The 20,204-nt window shown below is 40.0% G+C and overlaps 1 protein-coding gene across 5 annotated transcripts in view; it reads right to left on the bottom strand.

Moving 5' to 3' along the window:
* LAMA3 (laminin subunit alpha 3) overlaps positions 1 to 20,204 on the bottom strand; it is a 257,294-nt gene that overhangs the window by 125,180 nt on the left and 111,910 nt on the right. For 4 of the 5 annotated variants that reach the window (XR_003517036.2, XR_003517037.2, XM_027576786.2 and 1 more), the window contains exons 14-23: positions 20,118 to 20,164; positions 19,295 to 19,394; positions 17,901 to 17,953; positions 17,567 to 17,672; positions 16,753 to 16,852; positions 10,099 to 10,255; positions 5,406 to 5,538; positions 3,416 to 3,558; positions 1,023 to 1,120; positions 166 to 319 (exon numbers count right to left, since the gene is read on the bottom strand). Coding sequence is in view for 3 of the 5 variants with exons in the window: in XM_027576786.2 (XP_027432587.1) it covers positions 166 to 319; positions 1,023 to 1,120; positions 3,416 to 3,558; positions 5,406 to 5,538; positions 10,099 to 10,255; positions 16,753 to 16,852; positions 17,567 to 17,672; positions 17,901 to 17,953; positions 19,295 to 19,394; positions 20,118 to 20,164 (1,091 nt within the window). In the remaining 2 variants the exon portion in view is untranslated. Of the gene's footprint in view, positions 1 to 165; positions 320 to 1,022; positions 1,121 to 2,003; positions 2,102 to 3,415; positions 3,559 to 5,405; positions 5,539 to 10,098; positions 10,256 to 16,752; positions 16,853 to 17,566; positions 17,673 to 17,900; positions 17,954 to 19,294; positions 19,395 to 20,117; positions 20,165 to 20,204 lie in introns of those variants that run through there. The other variant, XM_027576787.2, reaches the window with a different exon arrangement.

The following is a 20,204-nucleotide window of genomic DNA, read 5'->3' as shown; positions in this document are numbered from 1 at the left end:
CCAGCCACAACCTGGATCAGAGAACTCAGTACACCTATAATTAACACTTCTGAGAAATTCTTCCAGGTTCCCCTGAATTTGAGAAGCAACTGCAGCCAAGGATTTTCAGCAGACACAGACGGAGAGGTAGTAATAGCTTTGATAGTAAATAAAAGGCTGCCCCACCTCTCTCCCACTGAGGTCCACCAGGACTGGGTGTGCGGGGGTGGGCTGCTTCACTGCCAAGGGTCTTGGCTCCCCGTCAAGCAGGAAGTGTCTGGCCTCACAAGCCAGGGCACAGGGGAATCGGGTCACTGGCAAATGCTGGTAAAGCAAGCAACTTCAACAACAACAACAACAAAATACAACAGTTACAACTGAGAACAAAACACAACATCAAAGTGCAATCCCCAAAGGACTCTTTCCATTCCATTCACTCCTCACTCCTTCCACAAATTCCTACCATGTGCCTACTGGAGGAATCAGGTAGTAAATTGTCATCTGCATGAAGAATAAGAAAAGGAAAGGTCCATAAACCCAGATTCTATGTTAAGCCCTTCCCCTCAGCAGATGCACGACCTTGAGGGTATTACTTGGTCAAGCATCAGTATTTCCACATACTAGAGGGTGGACTTCACTCTAAATGCCAACCACAGGGTGCAAAGTGCTCTGTGATTCTTGTATATAAGACAGTTGACGGCCTCGGGCGCCTGGGTGGCTCAGTCGGTTGGGTGACTGCCTTCAGCTCAGGTCATGATCCTGGAGTCCTGGGATCGAGTCCCGCATCGGGCTCCCCGCTCAGCAGGGAGTCTGCTTCTCCCTCCGACCCTCCCCCCTCTCATGCTCTATCTCATTCCCTCTCTCAAATAAATAAAATCTTTAAAAAAAAAAAAAAGACAGTTGACGGCCTCAGAGAAAGACCACAATTAAATAATCATCCAACACATCTTGCTGCAGTTGTGATGCTGAGGCCTCTCTCAAATCCTTGCACCAAAGGTTCCTAATTCAGAGGATCCAGATGACGCCCCACTGCCCATACTAACTTCTCTTGGGGAGGTCCTGAGTCGGCACACGGCTGGGTGACTGGCAGCTGTAGGGAGGGGGCCTCATAGTAGTCTCTGGGAAGCAGCACCAGGTAGTCCTAGGAAATGGAGACCAAGAGGTCAATCACTCAGATGACGGTGGCCCTTCTTGAGTAATAAAACAGTCAAGCACGCCAGCTCGGTTACTAATAACCAGGTGAAGCTCGCTAAGTTAAACTCTCCCCAGCAGCTGCTATGTTCTGCCCCCTGACTCACCAAAACACACAAAGCAACCTGTCCCAGGCGGGCTCCAAGCATCTGAGAGAAGCGTCTCAAGGTGGACATATTTGTATTCACAACTCGGGGAAATTTTACCCTCCCTTCTGGACTGTGTATAAATTCAAAAATAAACAAAGATAATAAACTATCAGCTGATAATCTGGTCCTTTGAAATACCTGTTGCTTTCATCACCACACATCAGAACTCTGAATTGTGGGTTGGGCATTTCGGCTTTTTTATTCCCACACCAAAGCAACGCTCGCCTGGCATGGTATAAAAAATGATGTTTTGTGATCCTGGTGAATCACAGGCTGAGACTGGCTGACTGCCTGTCCTAGGAGACGAGCAGAAGAATGTGTTCCATGGAGTGTGCCAAATGAAGCCCACAGCGTAAATCCAGCTAAACAGCTCTTCAGGAAAGAGCAGAGCTCCAGGTTTCTGAGACGCTGATGGTTTGACAGCTTCAGAGGAATGTTGGCACCATTGGCTGTGTGCGGAGGGAAGGAGGGGGGATGTCTGCCACAACTGTGAAGAGACTCAGACACCGGCCATAAGGCTTTTTCTCTTGTGAGGGCCCTTAATTTGTCTACAATGGAGAAGAAGAGAAATGCATGGAGAGGAAAGGTAGCAGATGGTGGCCCAGGGGGCTCCGTGGTCTACCACGGGGGTCTCACTACCTACCTCAGTGGGCTTTAATTTAACAGTGGTGATTGTTCGCTTACTGAGTTTCCTTAGGTTGGGACCATAGCTCTTCATTGCTTTATGGTTCCATAGATCTTAGAACAGTAAAGGTTGATAGTAGGTGTTCAATAAAATATCTCTAGAGAAAACGGGATCATAACATGGAAGCATATATATGAGTCGCTATACAACTGCACTAAATGTCATCAAGCATCTTCCATGCCTGTGGAGTAACATAATGACCTTCTTCCCATTAATCCAACTTTGTACTCATTATTGGCACCAATGGGATTTTCCTTGTCCTCATTTCTAATGTCTATGAAAAGTTCTAAAATTTTTGTAAAGCAACAAAGTTTGCTACCAAGAAGACGCAAGAAAAATAGGGACTGGATCAACAGGATAAACTGTCACATTATCCTCATAAGATCCCAGATTTGGAAAGGACCTATCTGGATAAACATTGTCCCTATTTACAAGGAAGAGGCAACTGAGGCAGGCTTGGAGTTAAAAAACTTGCGTAAGATTTGCTAACATAGCCAATCAAAAGGATTGTGCCAGAAGGAAAAGCTTGCTGTTTTCCACTCTGGCCAAAACCAAGCTTTTGCCAAAGACTTCATTTTCAGAAGACTTTTTGTAAGATATCAATATCTCAGAGAGCAGTTTTCATCTCTTAATTCCCCACAGTTTCTCTGGCTATTCTATTAGTGTGCAGGGACAGAGCTTTGCCCCGATGCGGGATTCTTTGTCCAAGTTCATCTTTGTGGAGACTATTGCCTATATTTGAGGTAGAAGGAGGGAATGTCAGAGAAGCACGGGCTCTCCCTTCCCTTTCCGCCACCACTAACTTCACTGATATTAGGATCTGCTCTTCTCGTAGCTTCTTCTGATTCATTCCGCACAATTCCCAGAGAGGCTGATTTTCAAAGAAGTCCTTCTGATTCATAATGAAAAATCCCAAAGAAGCTTTTGAAGGGTGGGGATACATGCACATTAAGGTTTTGCATTTATTCTGCTATCTTTGAGTCATTATGAGTTATGGTTGGTTTGGTTTTTTTTGTCTGGGATGAGCTGGCTGAAGAATACAAAAGATATTTTAGGGGCGCCTGGGTGGCTCAGTCGGTTAAGCGTCTGCCTTCAGCTCCGGTCATGAACCTGGGGTCCTGGGATTGAGCCCTGCCTCGGGGTCCCTACTCAGCGGGAAGCCTGCTTCTCCCTCCCCCACGCCTTTGTGCTCTTTCTCGCGCTCTCTCTCTCAAATACTTAAAAAAAAAAAAAGATATTTTAAGTCAGCCTCTCTGTCATTTGAGGGCAAATGTCACCATAGTTTCTTACATCTAAAAGGGAGCTGCCTGTGATTTTGATATCTTATGGTCACTGTGGGTCACTGTGGGTGGGACCATGCTAAGTAGGGGGGAAGAATCCCACAGAACTCTCCACGCAGGAGGTCTCTTACCAGAAGGACTCCCTCTGATTTGATACAAGCAATCCATGTCCCTGGTACAATTGAAAATGGGTCTGCCAAACCATTTCTGGGGACGGTGACAAAGGCTGGCTCCTTACTCGGCGGGAAGATGACTTCTTTGCTTTGAGCAGCACCTATCAGAAATAAAAGAACTGCCTAAGGCACCTGTCTAGCAGTCACTGTTAGGATTTTGGATATTCAGTTTTAAACATTCAATTTACATCTGAAAAAGTTCAAGGTGGTTACTCATCATACTTACTGATCAGATTTATTGATTTTATATTTTTTAATTGTATACTTGCATCGCATATGTGTAAAATAGACCAGAAAGATATTGATGTTAGCAGTGATTATGTATCCTGGGATTGTGAGTACTTCTTAAATTTGTTAAGTGATTAAGTATATTAATACATGTAAACTGCCTAGAGAAATTCATTGCACATAGTAAGTGTTCAATTCATTACATTTGATATTAAATTATTTTATTCTTTTAATTTCTATTGAAGAATACGTGTTCGTTCTGACATAAGAAAAAGTTCTGGTTTTCTGTTTGTTTGTTTTCAGGATGCAAAGGTTTTCTTCTGCATGAAACACAGAGAGGACCTCCTACAGAATGTTCAGAAACAAACCAAACGGCTGTATCTGAGCCCACCTGAGCCTTTTCCTTCAGAAGAAACATTTGCTCCAAATCCTTGCATTTTCTCTAGAAACATTCATGAGATCTAGGTTCAGGACAGGAGGCCAGGCACACAGCAAGCACGGCCTTTGCTCCCAGATGGTGGGACAGGAACGGTGAGGGATTACAGGCCAGCCAACAGGAGAATGCAGCAGAGCGTGAATAGTCATATTTGGAGGCATAGGTTACCACAGGAATACACAACGAAGGCCCCCGACTCAGATGTGGGGGCTTAGGAAAGATGTCCCAGGGGACGGGAAAACAAACCACAATGTCCTCCACCTGTTTGAGTTAACAGAGAGCAAACTGCTGACGAAACTGTCATCTAGGAGGGACTGGTGCCTATGAGAAAGAGTTTGGGGTCAGAAGATTCCAACTTGTCTACAAAGACCAGCTGTGCACTTAGGCAATTTACTAAACTTCTCAGCTGTTTCCTCTTCAACCCTCCTCAGTTCACAAACTTGTCTTGTGAGTAAATCAATGCCAAAATACTTTGTATATGATAAGGCAAGCTTGCTAGTTCTTCATATCATTCATCATCGTCCAGCCTCACGACCTGGCTGACACAACTCAGGAGCATCATCGCTGCCCCCAATGACTTTGCCATGGATGCTGAACAAAGATGCTTGTATTTTGATCTTATATTAGATTTCTATGGGCACCATTTTGTGTCCATGTGGGACTCCTAGTGCTTCCTGGAATCTGTTGCCAGGAATGGTAGAAGCTCTAATTCTTGCAGAACAGACTTCCAGGCCTCAGCTCTGATGAGATCTGCCCTCTAACAGGTTTCTCCTCTGCCCTCAGGAATCCTTCACCCCTCAGTGAAGTTTGCATGTTCCTCTCCGGAGCTCTTTTGGGCTTCATGCTTTACAGCATTCACCTTAAAAATTCCTCTCCTCACCCATTTCTCCTTGACCTATTTGGGGTGCCTGAAAACAATGGGAAAATTTAGGGCAGTAGGCCAAGCTCCATCCGATACCACCCCAAAGGTGACACCCACTCTACCATGAATTAGTGATAAATTAGCTTTACCTTGTGGGGATATCATAATCCCTGGGGTTCAGCCAAGACACACCGGTTGTTGTATCAATTTTTTAAAAAGAGTTAGTGATAAACTTAACAGCAAAATGTGAATAAGCAGAATGTTTACAGATTGAAAAGGTAGCAAAGACAGTGCACCTAGGGCACCACCCTCATCAGATTATGCATCAGACTTCAACTTTCCTCAGAAGGTAACTCTGGAAATTGGAGAAAATATTTCACTAATTATTTCTTAATCCAAAAGAGGCTTGAAAATTTACCTACCTGCCTCAGCCCAGGATGGATAAAGAGACACACGGCCAGATACGGCTTCAGTTCCAGGGTTAATGTATTTCAGAATAACACAATACAAAGAGAGACTTGACTTCCCCACATTCAACATGATCCTCACTTCATTCTGAAAAATACCAAAAAGTCATACAGTATAAGAGACAACTGGCTAAAAGAAATGCTAGCCAAACAGTGAGTATACTCCATTCAGGTTTCACTAGTGGACTTGTAATGTGTACACACACTCACTCTCTCTCCCTCTCTCTCACTCACTCACTCTCACACTCAGCAAGCACCAAATAACTACCTCTATGGAAGATGGAAATAGGCAGGCCTAACGATAGATTAAAGACACTTATAATTAAAGTTACAGTGAAAACCTGTGCCCTCAGCAACTGAGATCTTCTTTGGGCTCTTCTGGAATCAGGCAGACAGAGTGAATAGTAGCTGGACTAGTTTAAGGAAAGCAATAGTGACCGGGGCAACCACCATGGGCTGGGAGAAACAAAAAGGCAGAAGAGAAGGAAAGGACAGTATTATTGGACACCACCACCCCTGTAGAAGGACCTCTCCAGGGCCCAATTCACATACCTAAAATTCTAATTTGTCACAGAAACCCATGTTGGCTAAACAAAAGTTAAAATACCCCAAACACATTAGTGATAAAATCTGGATGTAACTACAATATGCTTAAGTCATATGCAATTGTTCTCAGTATCTACCCAAAGAGAATGTGGGCTGTTTAAAAAAAATTATTTTATTTTTTTTATTGTGATGAGTGTACTCTTTCAACCCCATCACCTACTTCCCCCATCCCCCTCACCCACCTCCCCTCTGGTCACCACCAGTTTGTTCTCCATAGTTAAGAGCCTGCTTCTTAGTTTGTCTCTCTCTCTCTTTTCCTTCGCTTGTTTGTTTTGTTTCTTAAATTCCACATGTAAGTGAAATCATATGGTATTTATCATTCTCTGTCTTATTTTGCTTAGCATTATACTCTCTAGATCCATCCACGTTGTTACAAATGGCAAGATTTCATTCTTTTTATGGCTGAATAATATTCCATTCCAATAATAAAGGGGACAATCCAACAAAAGGATATAACAATTATAAATACTTATGCACCCAACATGGGGGTACCCAAATAAATAAAAGTTATTAACAAGCATAAAGGAAATAATCAATAAGAACACAATAATAGGGGACTTTAACACCCCACTTACACTGACGAACAGATCTCTCAAACAGAAAATCAACAAGGAAACAGCGGCTTTGAATGACACACTGGATTGGATGGATTTAATAGACATGTTCAGAACATTCCATCCTAAAACAACAGAATACACATTCTTTTCAAGTGCACACAGAACAGTCTCCAGAATAGATCACGTATCAGGCCACAAAACAAGCCTGAACAAATTAAAAAAGATCGAAGGGATACCATGCATCTTTTCTGACCACAACACTATAAAACTAGAAATCAACCACAAGAAAAATATCTGGAAAGAACACAAATACATGGAGGTTAAATAACATGCTACTAAACAATGAATGGGTCACTCAAGAAATCAAAGAAGAAATACTGTGTGAAGACAAAGGAAAGTGAAAATACAAAGGTCCAAAATCTCTGGGATGCAGCAAAAGCTGTTCTAAGAAGGAAGTTTAGAGAAACACAGGCCTACCTCAAGAAGCAAGAAAAATCTTGAATAACCTAACCTTACACCTCAAGATGCTAAAATAAGAACAAACAAAATCCAAACCCAGCAAAAAGAAGGAAATAATAAAGGTCAGAGCAGAAATAAATGATACAGAAACTAAAACAAAAAAGCCCCCCAAAAACAATTGAACAGATTAATGAAACAAGGAGCTGGTCTTTTGAAAAGATCAACAAAATTGATTAACTCTCTAGCCAAACTCTTCAAAAAATATGAGAGAGAGAGAACAAAATTACTAATAAAAGCGGAGAAATAACAACAAACACCACAGAAATACAAACAGTTGTAACAGAATATTATGAAAACCTGTAAGCCAACAAATTGGACAGCTTAGAAGAAATGGATAAATTCCTAGAAACATATAACTTACCAAAATGAAAGTAGGAATAGAAATTTTGAACAAATTACCAGCAATAAAACTGAATCGGTAATAAATAAACTCCCCAAAAACAAAAGTCTAGAACCAGACGGCTTCACAGGCGAATTCTACCAAACATTTCAAGAAGAGTTAATACCCATTCTTCTCAAACTATTCCAAAAAACAGAAGAGGAAGGAAAGCTTCCAAATTCATTCTATGAAGCCAGCATTACCCTGATGCCAAAACCAGGTAAAGAAACTAGACACACACACACACACACACACACACACACACACACACACACACACAACTGCAGGCCAATATCTCTGACGAACATAGATGCAAAAATCCTCAATAAAATATTAGCAAACAGAATCCAACAATACATTAAAATAGCTATTCATCACAATCAAGTGGGATTTATTCCTGGGATGTAAAGGTGGTTCAGTATTTGCGAATCAATCAATGTGATATATCACATCAATAAGAGAAAGGATAAAAACCATATGATCGTTTCAATAGGTCCAGAAAAAGCATGTGACAAAGTACAACATCCATTCATGATAAAAACCTTTACCAAGGTAGGTTTACAGGGAACATACCTCAACATAATAAAGGCCTTATATGAAAAACAAACAGTTAACATCATATTCACTGGTGAAAAACTGAGAGCTTTTCCCCTTAGGTCAGAATAAGACAAGGATGTCCACTCTCACCACTTTTATTCAACATAGTACTAGACATCTTAGCCACAGTAATCAGACAAGAAAAGGGAATAAAAGGCATCCAAATCAGCAAGGAAGAAGTAAAATTCGCACTATTTGCAAATGACATGATACCATATATAGAAAACCCTAAGATTCCACTCAATGTGGGTTTTTTAACTTGACAGAATCCATCTCTAAGTGTTAGTTCCATATTGGAAAATAAAAATGCAAAAGTGTATAAGGAACAAAGTTAGAGGTGATTTGACAGACACCACCAAGTTCTGTTGTTGAAAAATACTTAGAGAAACTCCATCATTTGAAATTCATTTCCTTTGCAGGACACCTGGGTGGCTCAGTTGGTTGAGTGTCTGCCTCTGGCTCAGGTCATAATCTCAGGGTCCTGGGATCAAGCCCCGTGTCAGGCTCCCTCCTCAGCGGAGAGCCTGCTTCTCCCCTCTCCCTTTGCCCCTCCCCACCACTCGTTCTCTCTCTCTCTGTCAAATAAATAAATAAAATCTTTAAAAAAGAAATTCATTTCCTTTATGTTAACTAGTCATTCTTTCAAACTGTAAACACCTGTGAGAAGGTATCCACCTTGACTGGACTCTCATTCACATCCTATTATGACTTAATGGACTCCACTGCCCCTTTTCTGAATCATGAAGGTTGGAATGCTAAAGAAACTGAATTTTATATTGGGGAGAAGGAGAAAGCAGTGAGGTCTTAAGATCCTAGGTACTGTTGGGGCGACAGGGTGGCTCAGTCAGTTAAGTATCTGACTCAGTTTCAGCTCAGGACTTGGTCTCAGGGTCGTGAGATTGAGCCCTGCGTTGGGTTCCATGCTTAGCGGGGAATCTGCTTGAGATTCCCTCTCCCTCATCCTCTGCTCCTCCCCCTGCTCACACTCTCCCTCTCTCTCTCTCTCTCTCTCTCTCTCTCAAATAAATAAGTATATTAAAAAAAAAAAAAAAGATCCCAGGTACTGTTTGAGAAAGCAGCCTGATGGGGGACCCTGGTCAGGCAAGAAGCAACATTAGAACCAATAATGGCTCCAAGAGAACTGTGACCCTGTCCCTGTTTCTCTAAGGGGTGACTTAAAGGAAACATAACAAGTATTAGTCCTGGGTCTGCTACGGACAAATATTGGGTTACCCTGGTCATCAATTTACCTCTTTTGTTCCGAATTTCTCCACTGAGAAACACAGTTTGAAGAGACCAACCTCAAAGAGAAATCCTGAGAACAAAATTTCTCAATGGCTATACAGAAATTGTTGGTTAGTAAATATTGCATAAGTTCTAAAGGTAACGAGAAAATGTGTAAATTCCATTACTATTTCAACACAAAGCCAAGAGAGATGGATACAGTAGAGAAGAAGGAAGGAAGGGAGAAATACAGGAAAGAAAAATTAAATAGCACTAAAATTCCTCATTTACCTTAGTTTCTATTCATAGAGAAGTTCAGGGTTTAAAAAAGCAAAAAAACAAAAAACAAAAAACCAGCACTGGTCAAATATCAACAACACACACACCATTGGAATTATTTAATTCTACTCATTCTTATTCTCTACAAATGTCTTTAAAGAAAAGTGTCTCTTGTTTTAAAATTTAGACTAATCCCACTTGGGAAACAACTTCTTATAACAAGTCTCTAGAGATAAATACTAGTTTTCTTTAACCCCTTCTTTGTTTGATTTGGTGACCAAATTAAATTAACAATAAACTGTGAAACTGATACATATACTAATTAGTTAAAATCCAATCCTACCCCAAACCACGTCCATAGTCTGGAGAAAAAGAATCCTGGAGTCAGTTCTGGGGACAGTTCACCTTTTGGGGGGACTCACTGAGAGTGCTGTGGGTCAGTATATGCCCTACCCTGCCATGAAGCAATTTCTTGCTGGCTACATACCTGTACCGAGGTCATCCGAGCATATCCTCTCCAGCTAAACTCAGGGAACTCCAGTGGATCAAATCCAAACCGAAGTTCTCTTCCATTAGGTGTGGTGCCATCTTCAATCTCATACTTCATATGATGCAAATCCGGGAAATAGTAGTTGTTTTCAGGTCTTTTGTAAGTAAAAAGTAAACATGGATACAGCAAGTTAGGTTCACTGATAATCCAAATATTCAATCTCAATAGCTACTTCTAGAAGAACTCCTACCCAATCAACAGAATACAATAAGAGAAGAAATGAAAGAGCCACCCCCCTGCTTTTTCTTTAAATTATTGCTTTCATTCATGTAAACATTCACATAAAACATACCCAACACCTATCAGTCTAAGCAATTAAAATGAGAAAATCACTTAGCACAACCCATAGCAGTAGCATCTTTTAATTCTAAATGTTCTAAATGGTTGCCAACAACTTAACAAAATCAGATCAGGTTATTTACTATAAATCCATTCATTCATTTATTCATTCATTCATTTATGTACTCATATTCACTCATTATACAAATATTAATATATATGTGCCAGGCACTGTTGCTAAGTACCATATATGCAGTAGTGAATGTGACATAAAATATTTCACATGCTAAGTTTACAAGTTAGAGACATTTTTCTCTATATATATATTTTTTAATCATTAGAATGACTTTTTTATGCCTTGTATTTTTTTAATTTTTTTAAAGATTTTATTTATTTATTTGACAGAGAGAGAAAGACAGTGAGAGAAGGAACACAAGCAGGGAGAGTGTGATAGGGAGAAGCAGGCTTCCTGCCGAGCAGGGAGCCTGATGCAGGACTCGATTCCAGGACCCTGGGATCATGACCTGAGCCCAAGGCAGATGCTTAACGACTGAGCCACCCAGGGGCCCCTGCCTTGTATTTTCTTAAACTATAAGTCTATAGATGGATTCCTTTCAAGAGTCTAATAATGGCAATCACAGAGAAGGATCAAAAATACGATACACCGCTTGTGTGACATCTCATATTCAAAGAATCTGAAGTTCTTCAAAATGACAAATTTGACAATCCTGTCACAAACTAATAGCAGCTAGTGGATTTAAAGCCATAAAGATCATTTAGTCAAAGGAAATAAACGGTCATGGCCCAATACTGCAAGCAGAATTACAAAGGCTTACAATTTCTCTGGAAGTGATATATAAAGGTCCTTAAAAATGTTCATACCCTTTGACCAGAACTTCCAGGAATACATTCTAAAGAACAATTTTATATATAGTATAAAAAAATTAACATAAAAGAATGTTTATAATAGTGAAACCTTAGAAACAATCTAAAAGTACAATTATGAAATAATTTTTAAAATAAGAACTATTATGCAACCATTAATATTTCTGAAGACTAATGATAATGGAAAATGTATGCAATATCATGTGAAGAAATGGATACAAATTTTATGAAGAAAATATACTAATTTGTATTCATAGAAAAAGCCTAGAAAAAATATACAAACAAATATTAAAAGGGGTTATCTCTGGGTGGTGGAATAGGTCGGTCTTTTTTTCCTTTTACTTTTCAGTACTTATTAAAACTTTACGATGGACATATGTTACATTTATTATCACAAAAATTATTTAGAAAACAAAGTGAATGCCTTCTAAACTTGTAAGAAAAATGAACAATGCTCAGATAATATCATAAACAGACATTTGGCAGGAATTGAGTATAAAAGGACAAAAGGTTTGCCAACCTGGAGAAAAGGCGATATGGCATCTTTGATGCTGGTTTGCTATCTTTGTATCCTCGTTACAATTTACCACTAAATCAAAGGACATGTTCTAAATTTCATATGTACGTAATGGCTGTAATGTCAAAAATCAGTATTTCTGCCTCAGGCTGGGTAATTTAATTCCTATTTGGTTGCATTATTTTTACCTGAAAAATAGCCAATTGCCCTACATAGGTGGAAGGAAAAAAACTTAGCTGGTTAAGTGGGGGAAAGCTCACTTTATCCACAGGAAGGTGGAAAGAGATAAAACATGGGTGGAAAATATTTCTGAACCTATATACAAAATTCCTCTGGTCCATCATGTGCCTTTTTAGTCTGCAGGAAAATATACCCACAGGTGGGTCCTCCTTCACAGACCCTTTATTATGTGGCCCAGCAGTGACTGACATTTAGAAATGACTGAAGAGAGCTCAGCTGGGTTGCTGACTTTTAGAATTCAAATGCTGAAAATATCAAGGGAAAGGGGAGAAGTGCCATGCTAACTAAATACAGACAATTTACTTTAACTACACTAAAGATTTCTTTATTACTCTGTTGATAATGCAGAAGTAGTGAAGATACTTGCAATTTAGAAGCTGCACTTCACAGTTTCCAGTCTATGATTAAAAGCCAGAATATTAAAAATTAGCTTTTTCTTCCCTGAGAGAAAATTATGATGGATCATGGTTTCAAAAAAAAATCTATATTGATCTAACAGACATATTCAGAACATTCCACCCTAAAACAACAGAATACACATTCTTTTCGAGTGCACACAGAACAGTCTCCAGAATAGATCACATATCAGGCCACAAAACTAGTCTCAACAAATTCAAAAAGATTGAAGTCATACCACGCACCCTTTCTGACCACAACACTATGAAACTAGAAATCAACCACAAGAAAAAATCTGGAAAGAACACAAATACATGGAGGTTAAATAACATGCTACTAAACAATGAATGGGTCACTCAAGAAATCAAAGAAGAAATAAAATATTACATGGAGACAAAGGAAAATGAAAACACAAAAGGCCCAAAATCTTTGGGATGCAGCAAAAGTTGTTCTAAGAGGGAAGTTTATAGCAACACAGGCCTACCTCAGGAAGCAAGAAAAATCTCAAATAAACAACCTAACATTACACCTAAAGAAGCTAGAAAAAGAAGAAAAAACAAAATCCAAACCCAGCAAAAGGAAGGAAATACTAAAGACCAGAGCAGAAATAAATGAAATAGAAACAAAAAAACAATAGAACAGATCAATGAAACCAGGAGCTGGTTCTGTGAAAAGATCAATGAAACTGATAAACCTTAACCAGAATCATCGAAGAAAGAGAGAGAAGTCAAAATCAGAAATAAAAGAGGAGAAAAAACAACCAACACCACTGAAATACAAAGGATTATATGAGAATATTGTGAAAAATTTTATGCTAACAAATTGGGCAACCTAGAAGAAGTGGATAAATTCCTAGAAATACATAACCTCTTAAAACAGAATCAGGAAGAAATAGAAAATTTGAACAGACTGATTACCAGCCATGAAATTGAATCAGTAATCAAAATAAATTCCCAACAAACAAAAGCCCAGGACCAGATGGATTCACAGATGAATTCTACCAAACATTTAAAGAAGAGTTAATACCCATTCTTCTCAAACTATTCCAAAAAACAGAAGAGGAAGGAAAGCTTCCAAATTCATTCTATGAAGCCAGCATTACCCTGATGCCAAAACCAGGTAAAGAAACTAGACACACACACACACACACACACACACACACACACACACACACAAACTGCAGGCCAATATCTCTGATGAACATAGATGCAAAAATCCTCAATAAAATATTAGCAAACAGAATCCAACAATGCATTAAAATAGCCATTCAGCACAATCAAGTGGGATTTATTCCTGGGATGCAAAGGTGGTTCAATATTTGCAAATCAATCAATGTGATATATCACATCAATAAGAGAAAGGATAAAAACCATATGATCATTTCAATAGGTCCAGAAAAAAGCATTTGACAAAGTACAACATCCATTCATGATAAAAACCTTTAACAAAGTAGGTTTACAGGGAATATACCTCAACATAATAAGGCCTTATATATATATATAAAAGAAAAAACCCACAGCAAACATCATTCAATGGGTAAAAACGCTTTCCCCCTAAGATTGGGAACAAGACAACGATGTGCACTCTCACCACTTTTATTCAACATAGTACTGGAAGTCCTAGCCACAACAATCAGACAACAAAAATGGACTAAAAGTCATCCAAATTGGTAAGGAAGAGGTAAAAACTTTCACTATTTGCAGATGACATGATACTATACATAGAAACCCCTAAAAATTCCACCAAAAAACTACTGGAACTAATAAATGAATGAATTCAGTAAAGTTGCATTGCATTTCTGTACACTAATAATAAAGTAGCAGAAATAGAAATTAAGAAAACAGTCCCATTTACAATTACACCAAAAATAATAAAATATGTAGGAATAACCTTAACCAAAGAGATAAAGACCTGTGCTCTGAAAACTATAAAACATTAATGAAAGAAATTGAAGAGGATACAAAGAAATGAAAAGACATTCCATGCCCATGGATAGAAAAAACAAATATTGTTAAAATGTCCATATTATCCAAAGCAATCTACACATTTAATGCAATCCCTATCAAAATACCAACAGCATCTTTCACAAAACTAAAACAAATAATCCTAAAATGTGTAGGGAACCACAAAAGACCCCAAATTGCCAAAACAATCTTGAAAAAGAACAAAGCTGGAGGTATCACAATCCCAGATTTCAACATACACTACAAAGCTGTAGTAATCAAAAACACTGTGGTACCTGCCCAAAAATAGACACATAGTTCAATAGAACATAATAGAGAACTAGAAATAAAACCACAATTATATGGCCAATTAATCTTCAACAAAGGAGTCAAGAATATGCAATGGGAAAAAAAAAAACAGTCTCTGACAAATGGTGTTGGGAAAACTGGACATCTACATGCAAAAGAATGAAACTGGACCACTTTCTTACACCATATACAAGAATAAACTCAAAATGGATTAAGGACCTAAATGTGAGACCTGAAACCATAAAAATCCTTGAAGAGAGCACAAGACTGTAATTTCTCTGACATTGGCCATAGCAATTTGTCTAGTTATGTCTCCTGAGGCAGGGGAAACAAAAGCAAAAATAAACTACTAGGACTACATCAAAATGAAAAGCTTCTGCACAGCAGAGGAAGCAATCAACAAAACTAAAATACAACCTGTGGAATGGGAGAAGATATTTGAAAATGACATATCTGATCAATGGATAGTATCCAAAATTTATAAATAACTTATACAACTCAACACCAAAAAACACATAATCCAACTTAAAAATAGGAAGAAGACATGAAGAGGCATTTCTCCAAAGAAGACCTGCAGACAGCCAACAGACACATGAAAAGATGCTCAACATCACTCATCATCAGGAAAATGCAAATCAAAACCACAATAAGACTCATACCTGTCAGAATGGCTAAAATCAACAACACAAGAAACAACAGGTGTTGGCAAGTATGTGGAGAAAGGAGAACCCTTATGCACTGTTGGTGGGAATGTAAACTGGAGCAGCCAATGTGGAAAACAGTATGGAGGTTCCTCGAAAAATTAAAAATAGAACTACCATATAATCCAGTAATTCCACTTCTGGATATTTATCCAAAAAATAGGAAAACGTTAACTTGAAAAGACACATGCACCCCTATGTTTATAGCAGCATTACTTAAAATAGCCAAATTATGAAAGCAGCCCAAGTGTACCTCAATAGAAAAATAGATAAAGAAGATGCGTTGTGTGTGTATAAATACAGCAATATTATTCAGGCATAAAAAAGAATGAAATCTTGCCATTTGCAACAACGTGGATAGATCTAGAGAATAAGATATAACACTAAGTGAAACAAGTCAGTCAGAAAAAGACAAATACCATATGATGTTACACATATGTGGAATTTAAGAAACAAAACAAATAAATAAAGGAAAAAGAGACAAATTAAAACAAAAACAACAACAGACTTAACTACAGAGGAGAAACTGGTGGTGACCAGAGAGGAGATGGGTGGGGGGGATGGGTAAAACAGGTGAAGGAGATTAAGAGTACACTTATCATGATGAGCAGAGTAATGTATAAAATTGTTCAATCACTATACTTTACATCTGAAACTCATATAACATTGTATGTTAATTATACTGGAATTAAATTTTTTTTTAAATCTAGAAATTGTTAAATATGACAGGACATGGAGACAGGATGCTGCTGTACCGGTAACAGCCCCTCTGGGAGCTCAGTCTCCACTCGCTCCCTTGTTCCTATAGTTCATTTTAATTAGCTTCTGCATAAGAGGAGGGACTTCGTCCCGCTTCTAGAGTTTTCTTCCCCTTCCCTCCCACCACACCCAGTGTAATGCACGCATCCTCTCCAAGCCTTCCATCATGGGTCGCAAGGGAGAAGCTGGACCTGCATCTCCTGGGCCCAGGAACCTGCCCATTTGCTGGGTCCCCCCGAGCTGCAACTTTGACATGGAGGTTCAGCCATGGGAACCCACCTCAAGCACCCAGCTCTTGTCCTGTCCACCTGGCTTTTTGTACCTGTGGGAACTTTCCAGTGAGGCGGCTCTGTGACCTCCAAAGTGGATGTCTTTAGGGCAACCTTACCTCCTGCTTTAATTGGGGCCCCTGACAAGCATCCAGATTTCAAATAACAGTACAGCTTCATCTGCCTTCTCTCCTTAGGACGGCCTGTCTCCTCACCGGGACTGTCGGCACAGACAGGACTCTCCGAGAATCTCCCACCACATCAGTACGGGAGGAGACCTCCCGGAGACTCACTGTTGGCACGCCTTCCCCACGACATGCTCTTGGCAATAGCATGTTCCCGAGGGCCCGCCGCACAGGGGGGTGACGGCTCCACCGATGTCACACTGACACCCTGCAGGTCAAGGAACAGTAGCAGTGACCCATCACAGCATCTCCACGCTAAAGCTTTCCCTCCTTCTCTGAGAAGCAGAAATCAGTAAGGACAGGGCTGCTGCTTAGCCCTGCCACATCTCATAGCCCGCGGATGTTAGAAACATGTAGGGAGATGGGAGGTGCCCCCCAAAGCCCACTTGTAAGCTGGGGGTACGCCTGGATGTCAGCCCCAACACTGCTGTCCAGCGTCAGGGGCCAGGAGCCCGGGAGCTAAACACGATGTAGCAGCACAATGCTCTTGTAACCAACTCTGCTACTGAGAGTCTGTGGGAGAGATCCAACAGAAGCCTTGTGGGGCCACACGCCTGCAGGTGTATTTAACACAGTATTACCTCTAAAATCGGGTGCAAGCTGTTCAGATAATACAAAATACATCTTCCAAATGACCAAATCTTGATGCTATCTATGAAATTAACAGACGCCTCCCCCTCCGTCCCAATGACGTTTTCTCTAATTAAACCAACAACGTGCTGGGAGAAGAGAAATAGCAGCAGCCCCAACTGCAATTTACTACTCGTTTCGACTGAGTATTTGGCCAAATTCCCTGGAACAGAATTTTTTAGCCCCATCCCATCAGAAAGACTGCAGGAAGAAAAAACTGAGACGAGAGATAATCCCAGCAGTCTTTGCCCGTCAACACTGGCTTTCCTTGGGAGCCACTGGAACTATTTACCTTGACACCCAAAGTAATTGCTCTTTTCCAAAGCAAAATATCCATCTTCACACGTATCACAGGAATCGCCACTGACATGGGACTTGCAGTGACAGTCACCATCTCGCTGCAGAATAAGCCAGATGACACAATTTGGTAAGATCGCACAATTTGCTCATCTTCAAGATTTAAAAGTGACTCACTGTGTAACATGAGCAGTTAGCAAGGATCTGAAAACGTCCAGAGAGATTAGCACCCCCCCGTACAATCACACAGGCACTAATCCCCTCCCACAGACACCCCACCATCCACTGCTCTAACGTTGCCCTGGTTTACAGACGATGGGCTGCGTTACCTGCCCACACTCTCCGATTCCGCTCACTGTTCCCGCCATGTGGCACTGGCATTCTGTGAAGAGAAGAGAGCGTTCTTGGACCAAGGCCGCCCAGAGGACAGCCCTTGGCTCTGAAAACATGACACAGCAGCTACGTGACATGTGGGGTCACTGTCAGGCACACCTCAGCAGAATTCCCGTTGGCTCCACTGAAGCCTAAAATGGAACTGCTTTTTGGGGTCAGCAGAACCACCAGATCAATACCATCCACCTACAAGGAGTAATGGCTAGTTGATGACCGCTCTAAGACAAAGGCTGCAAAATCATGGGATTTTTAAATGATTCTAATGTCAAGGTCATTACTGATATGCTTACATGAAAACATACTCTAGGGGTCCCTGGGGTGCTCATTTGGTTAAGTGTCTGCCTTAGGCTCAGGTCATGATCCAGGGGTCCTGGGATCGAGCCCCACGCCCCAGTGGGGCTCCCTGCTCAGCGGGGAGTCTGCTTCTCCCTCTGCCTCTGCCCCTCCCCCCTGCTTGTGCACTCGCACTTTCTCTCTCTCAAATAAATAAATAAAATCTTTATTAAAAAAAAAAAAGAGGGGCGCCTGGGTGGCTCAGTCGTTAAGCATCTGCCTTCGGCTCAGGTCATGATCCCAGGGGCCTGGGATCGAACCCCGCATCAGGCTCCCTGCTCCGCGGGAAGCCTGCTTCTCCCTCTCACACTCCCCCTGCTTGTGTTCCCTCTCTCGCTGTGTCTCTCTCTGTCAAATAAATAAATAAAATCTTAGAAAGAAAGAAAGAAAGAAAGAAAGAGAGAGAGAGAGAGAGAGAGAGAGAGAGAGAGAGAGAGAAAGAGAAAAAGAAAGAAAGAAAAAGAAAGAAAGAAAGAAAGAAAAAGAAAGAAAGAAAGAAAGAAAGAAAGAAAGAAAGAAAGAAAGAAAGAAAGAAAGAAAGAAAGAAAGAAAGAAAGAAAGAAAGAAAGAAAAGAAAAGAAAGAAAAAGAAAGACAGACAAAAACATACTCTATTTAAGGACATATCCACTCCACTTAACCACCTTTAGCTTGGTGTTTTTAAGTTCCTGTCCTGGCTTCAATAAGCATAAAATGAAAATAAAACCAAACCCAAAAGAGGGGTTATAAAAAACAAGGCGGTATAAACAATTTATCAAGTAGCTGCCTTTGCAAACAACAAAATGCATATGGAAATGGGATATAAATCCCTTGCTGAGATTTTCAAAATGACAGAAGTTCTGCCAAAAGCAGAGGAAAAAATATCAAAACATTTACACGAGATTTCAGACAAATTGAACTTATTAAATAAATAGCTCTTTTGTGGGTTTAGTCACTGAAGTAGAGAAAATTAGGAGGAATTTGCAATATAGTAAATTATTATGTATAAAAAACCTCACCTGAACATCCATTGGGGTTTTCTTTGGCCAGATTCCAATATAATGGTTTGCAGATGCTACAAGAAGGACTTTCAACATGAGCCTTGCATTGGCAATATCCCTTTAAAAGAAAATCAAATTAACACTTGACATCTCAAAATTAAGACATGTTTTCAAACATATGTTCTGAACAAAGCTTGCCACAGAATTATATTTTGGCCGTGAAAAGTAAATTAAATGTACCCAGAGGGGGAGAAAAAGTACTCTGTTGATTTCAACAGACTGCCCATGGCTTTAGTTTTATTCTTCATTTATTTTTTTCTACACATAATCCATATTTGTGGTTAAAACAAAATTGGAAAGTACAGAAAAAGAAACATTTAAAAATCACTTTTATTGTTAACATTGTCATTATCTGTTGATTCTGGGACAGCAAGAACTACTCCTTTAAATGGAAAAGTATCTGAATATTTAACATGTTGAGGATCAGTAGAGAATGATGTTTATCTAAAAGTACTTTTGTAAGATGCACTGCCTCATTGTAAGGACGCAGAACCTCTCTTCCTCAGTCCCTCGAATGCTTGGAGGTCCACCATCTCCAGGCTTTGAAGCTAAGAAGACAAACCATTTCTAAAGCACTTAGAAACCTCCTCGGAATACCACGGTATTCACAATATCACATATGCACTTTGAACAAGAACAATGAATGACCTCTTTTGCAGTTTGGCTTCGGGTCTTATTTTAATTGACTTTTTATTTCGGGAAGCTCCCAAATGTGTTAGTCTGTAATATGTATCCAAATACATCAGTTAGAATTGCAACCCTTTTATAATCCTCTACTTACCGAACTGGAGTCCAGGGTACCGGCTGGGTCACAGGCACTGCTGGAACCTGCACATGATTTAGAAATATGGCTTGTTTTGGTGTTTTC

Source organism: Zalophus californianus, chromosome 14, assembly GCF_009762305.2.
Source record: "Zalophus californianus isolate mZalCal1 chromosome 14, mZalCal1.pri.v2, whole genome shotgun sequence".
In the NCBI taxonomy this organism is placed as follows: domain Eukaryota; kingdom Metazoa; phylum Chordata; class Mammalia; order Carnivora; family Otariidae; genus Zalophus; species Zalophus californianus.
The sequence above is the reverse complement of the archived record's forward strand: the minus strand, read 5'-3'. Positions and strand labels throughout refer to the sequence as shown.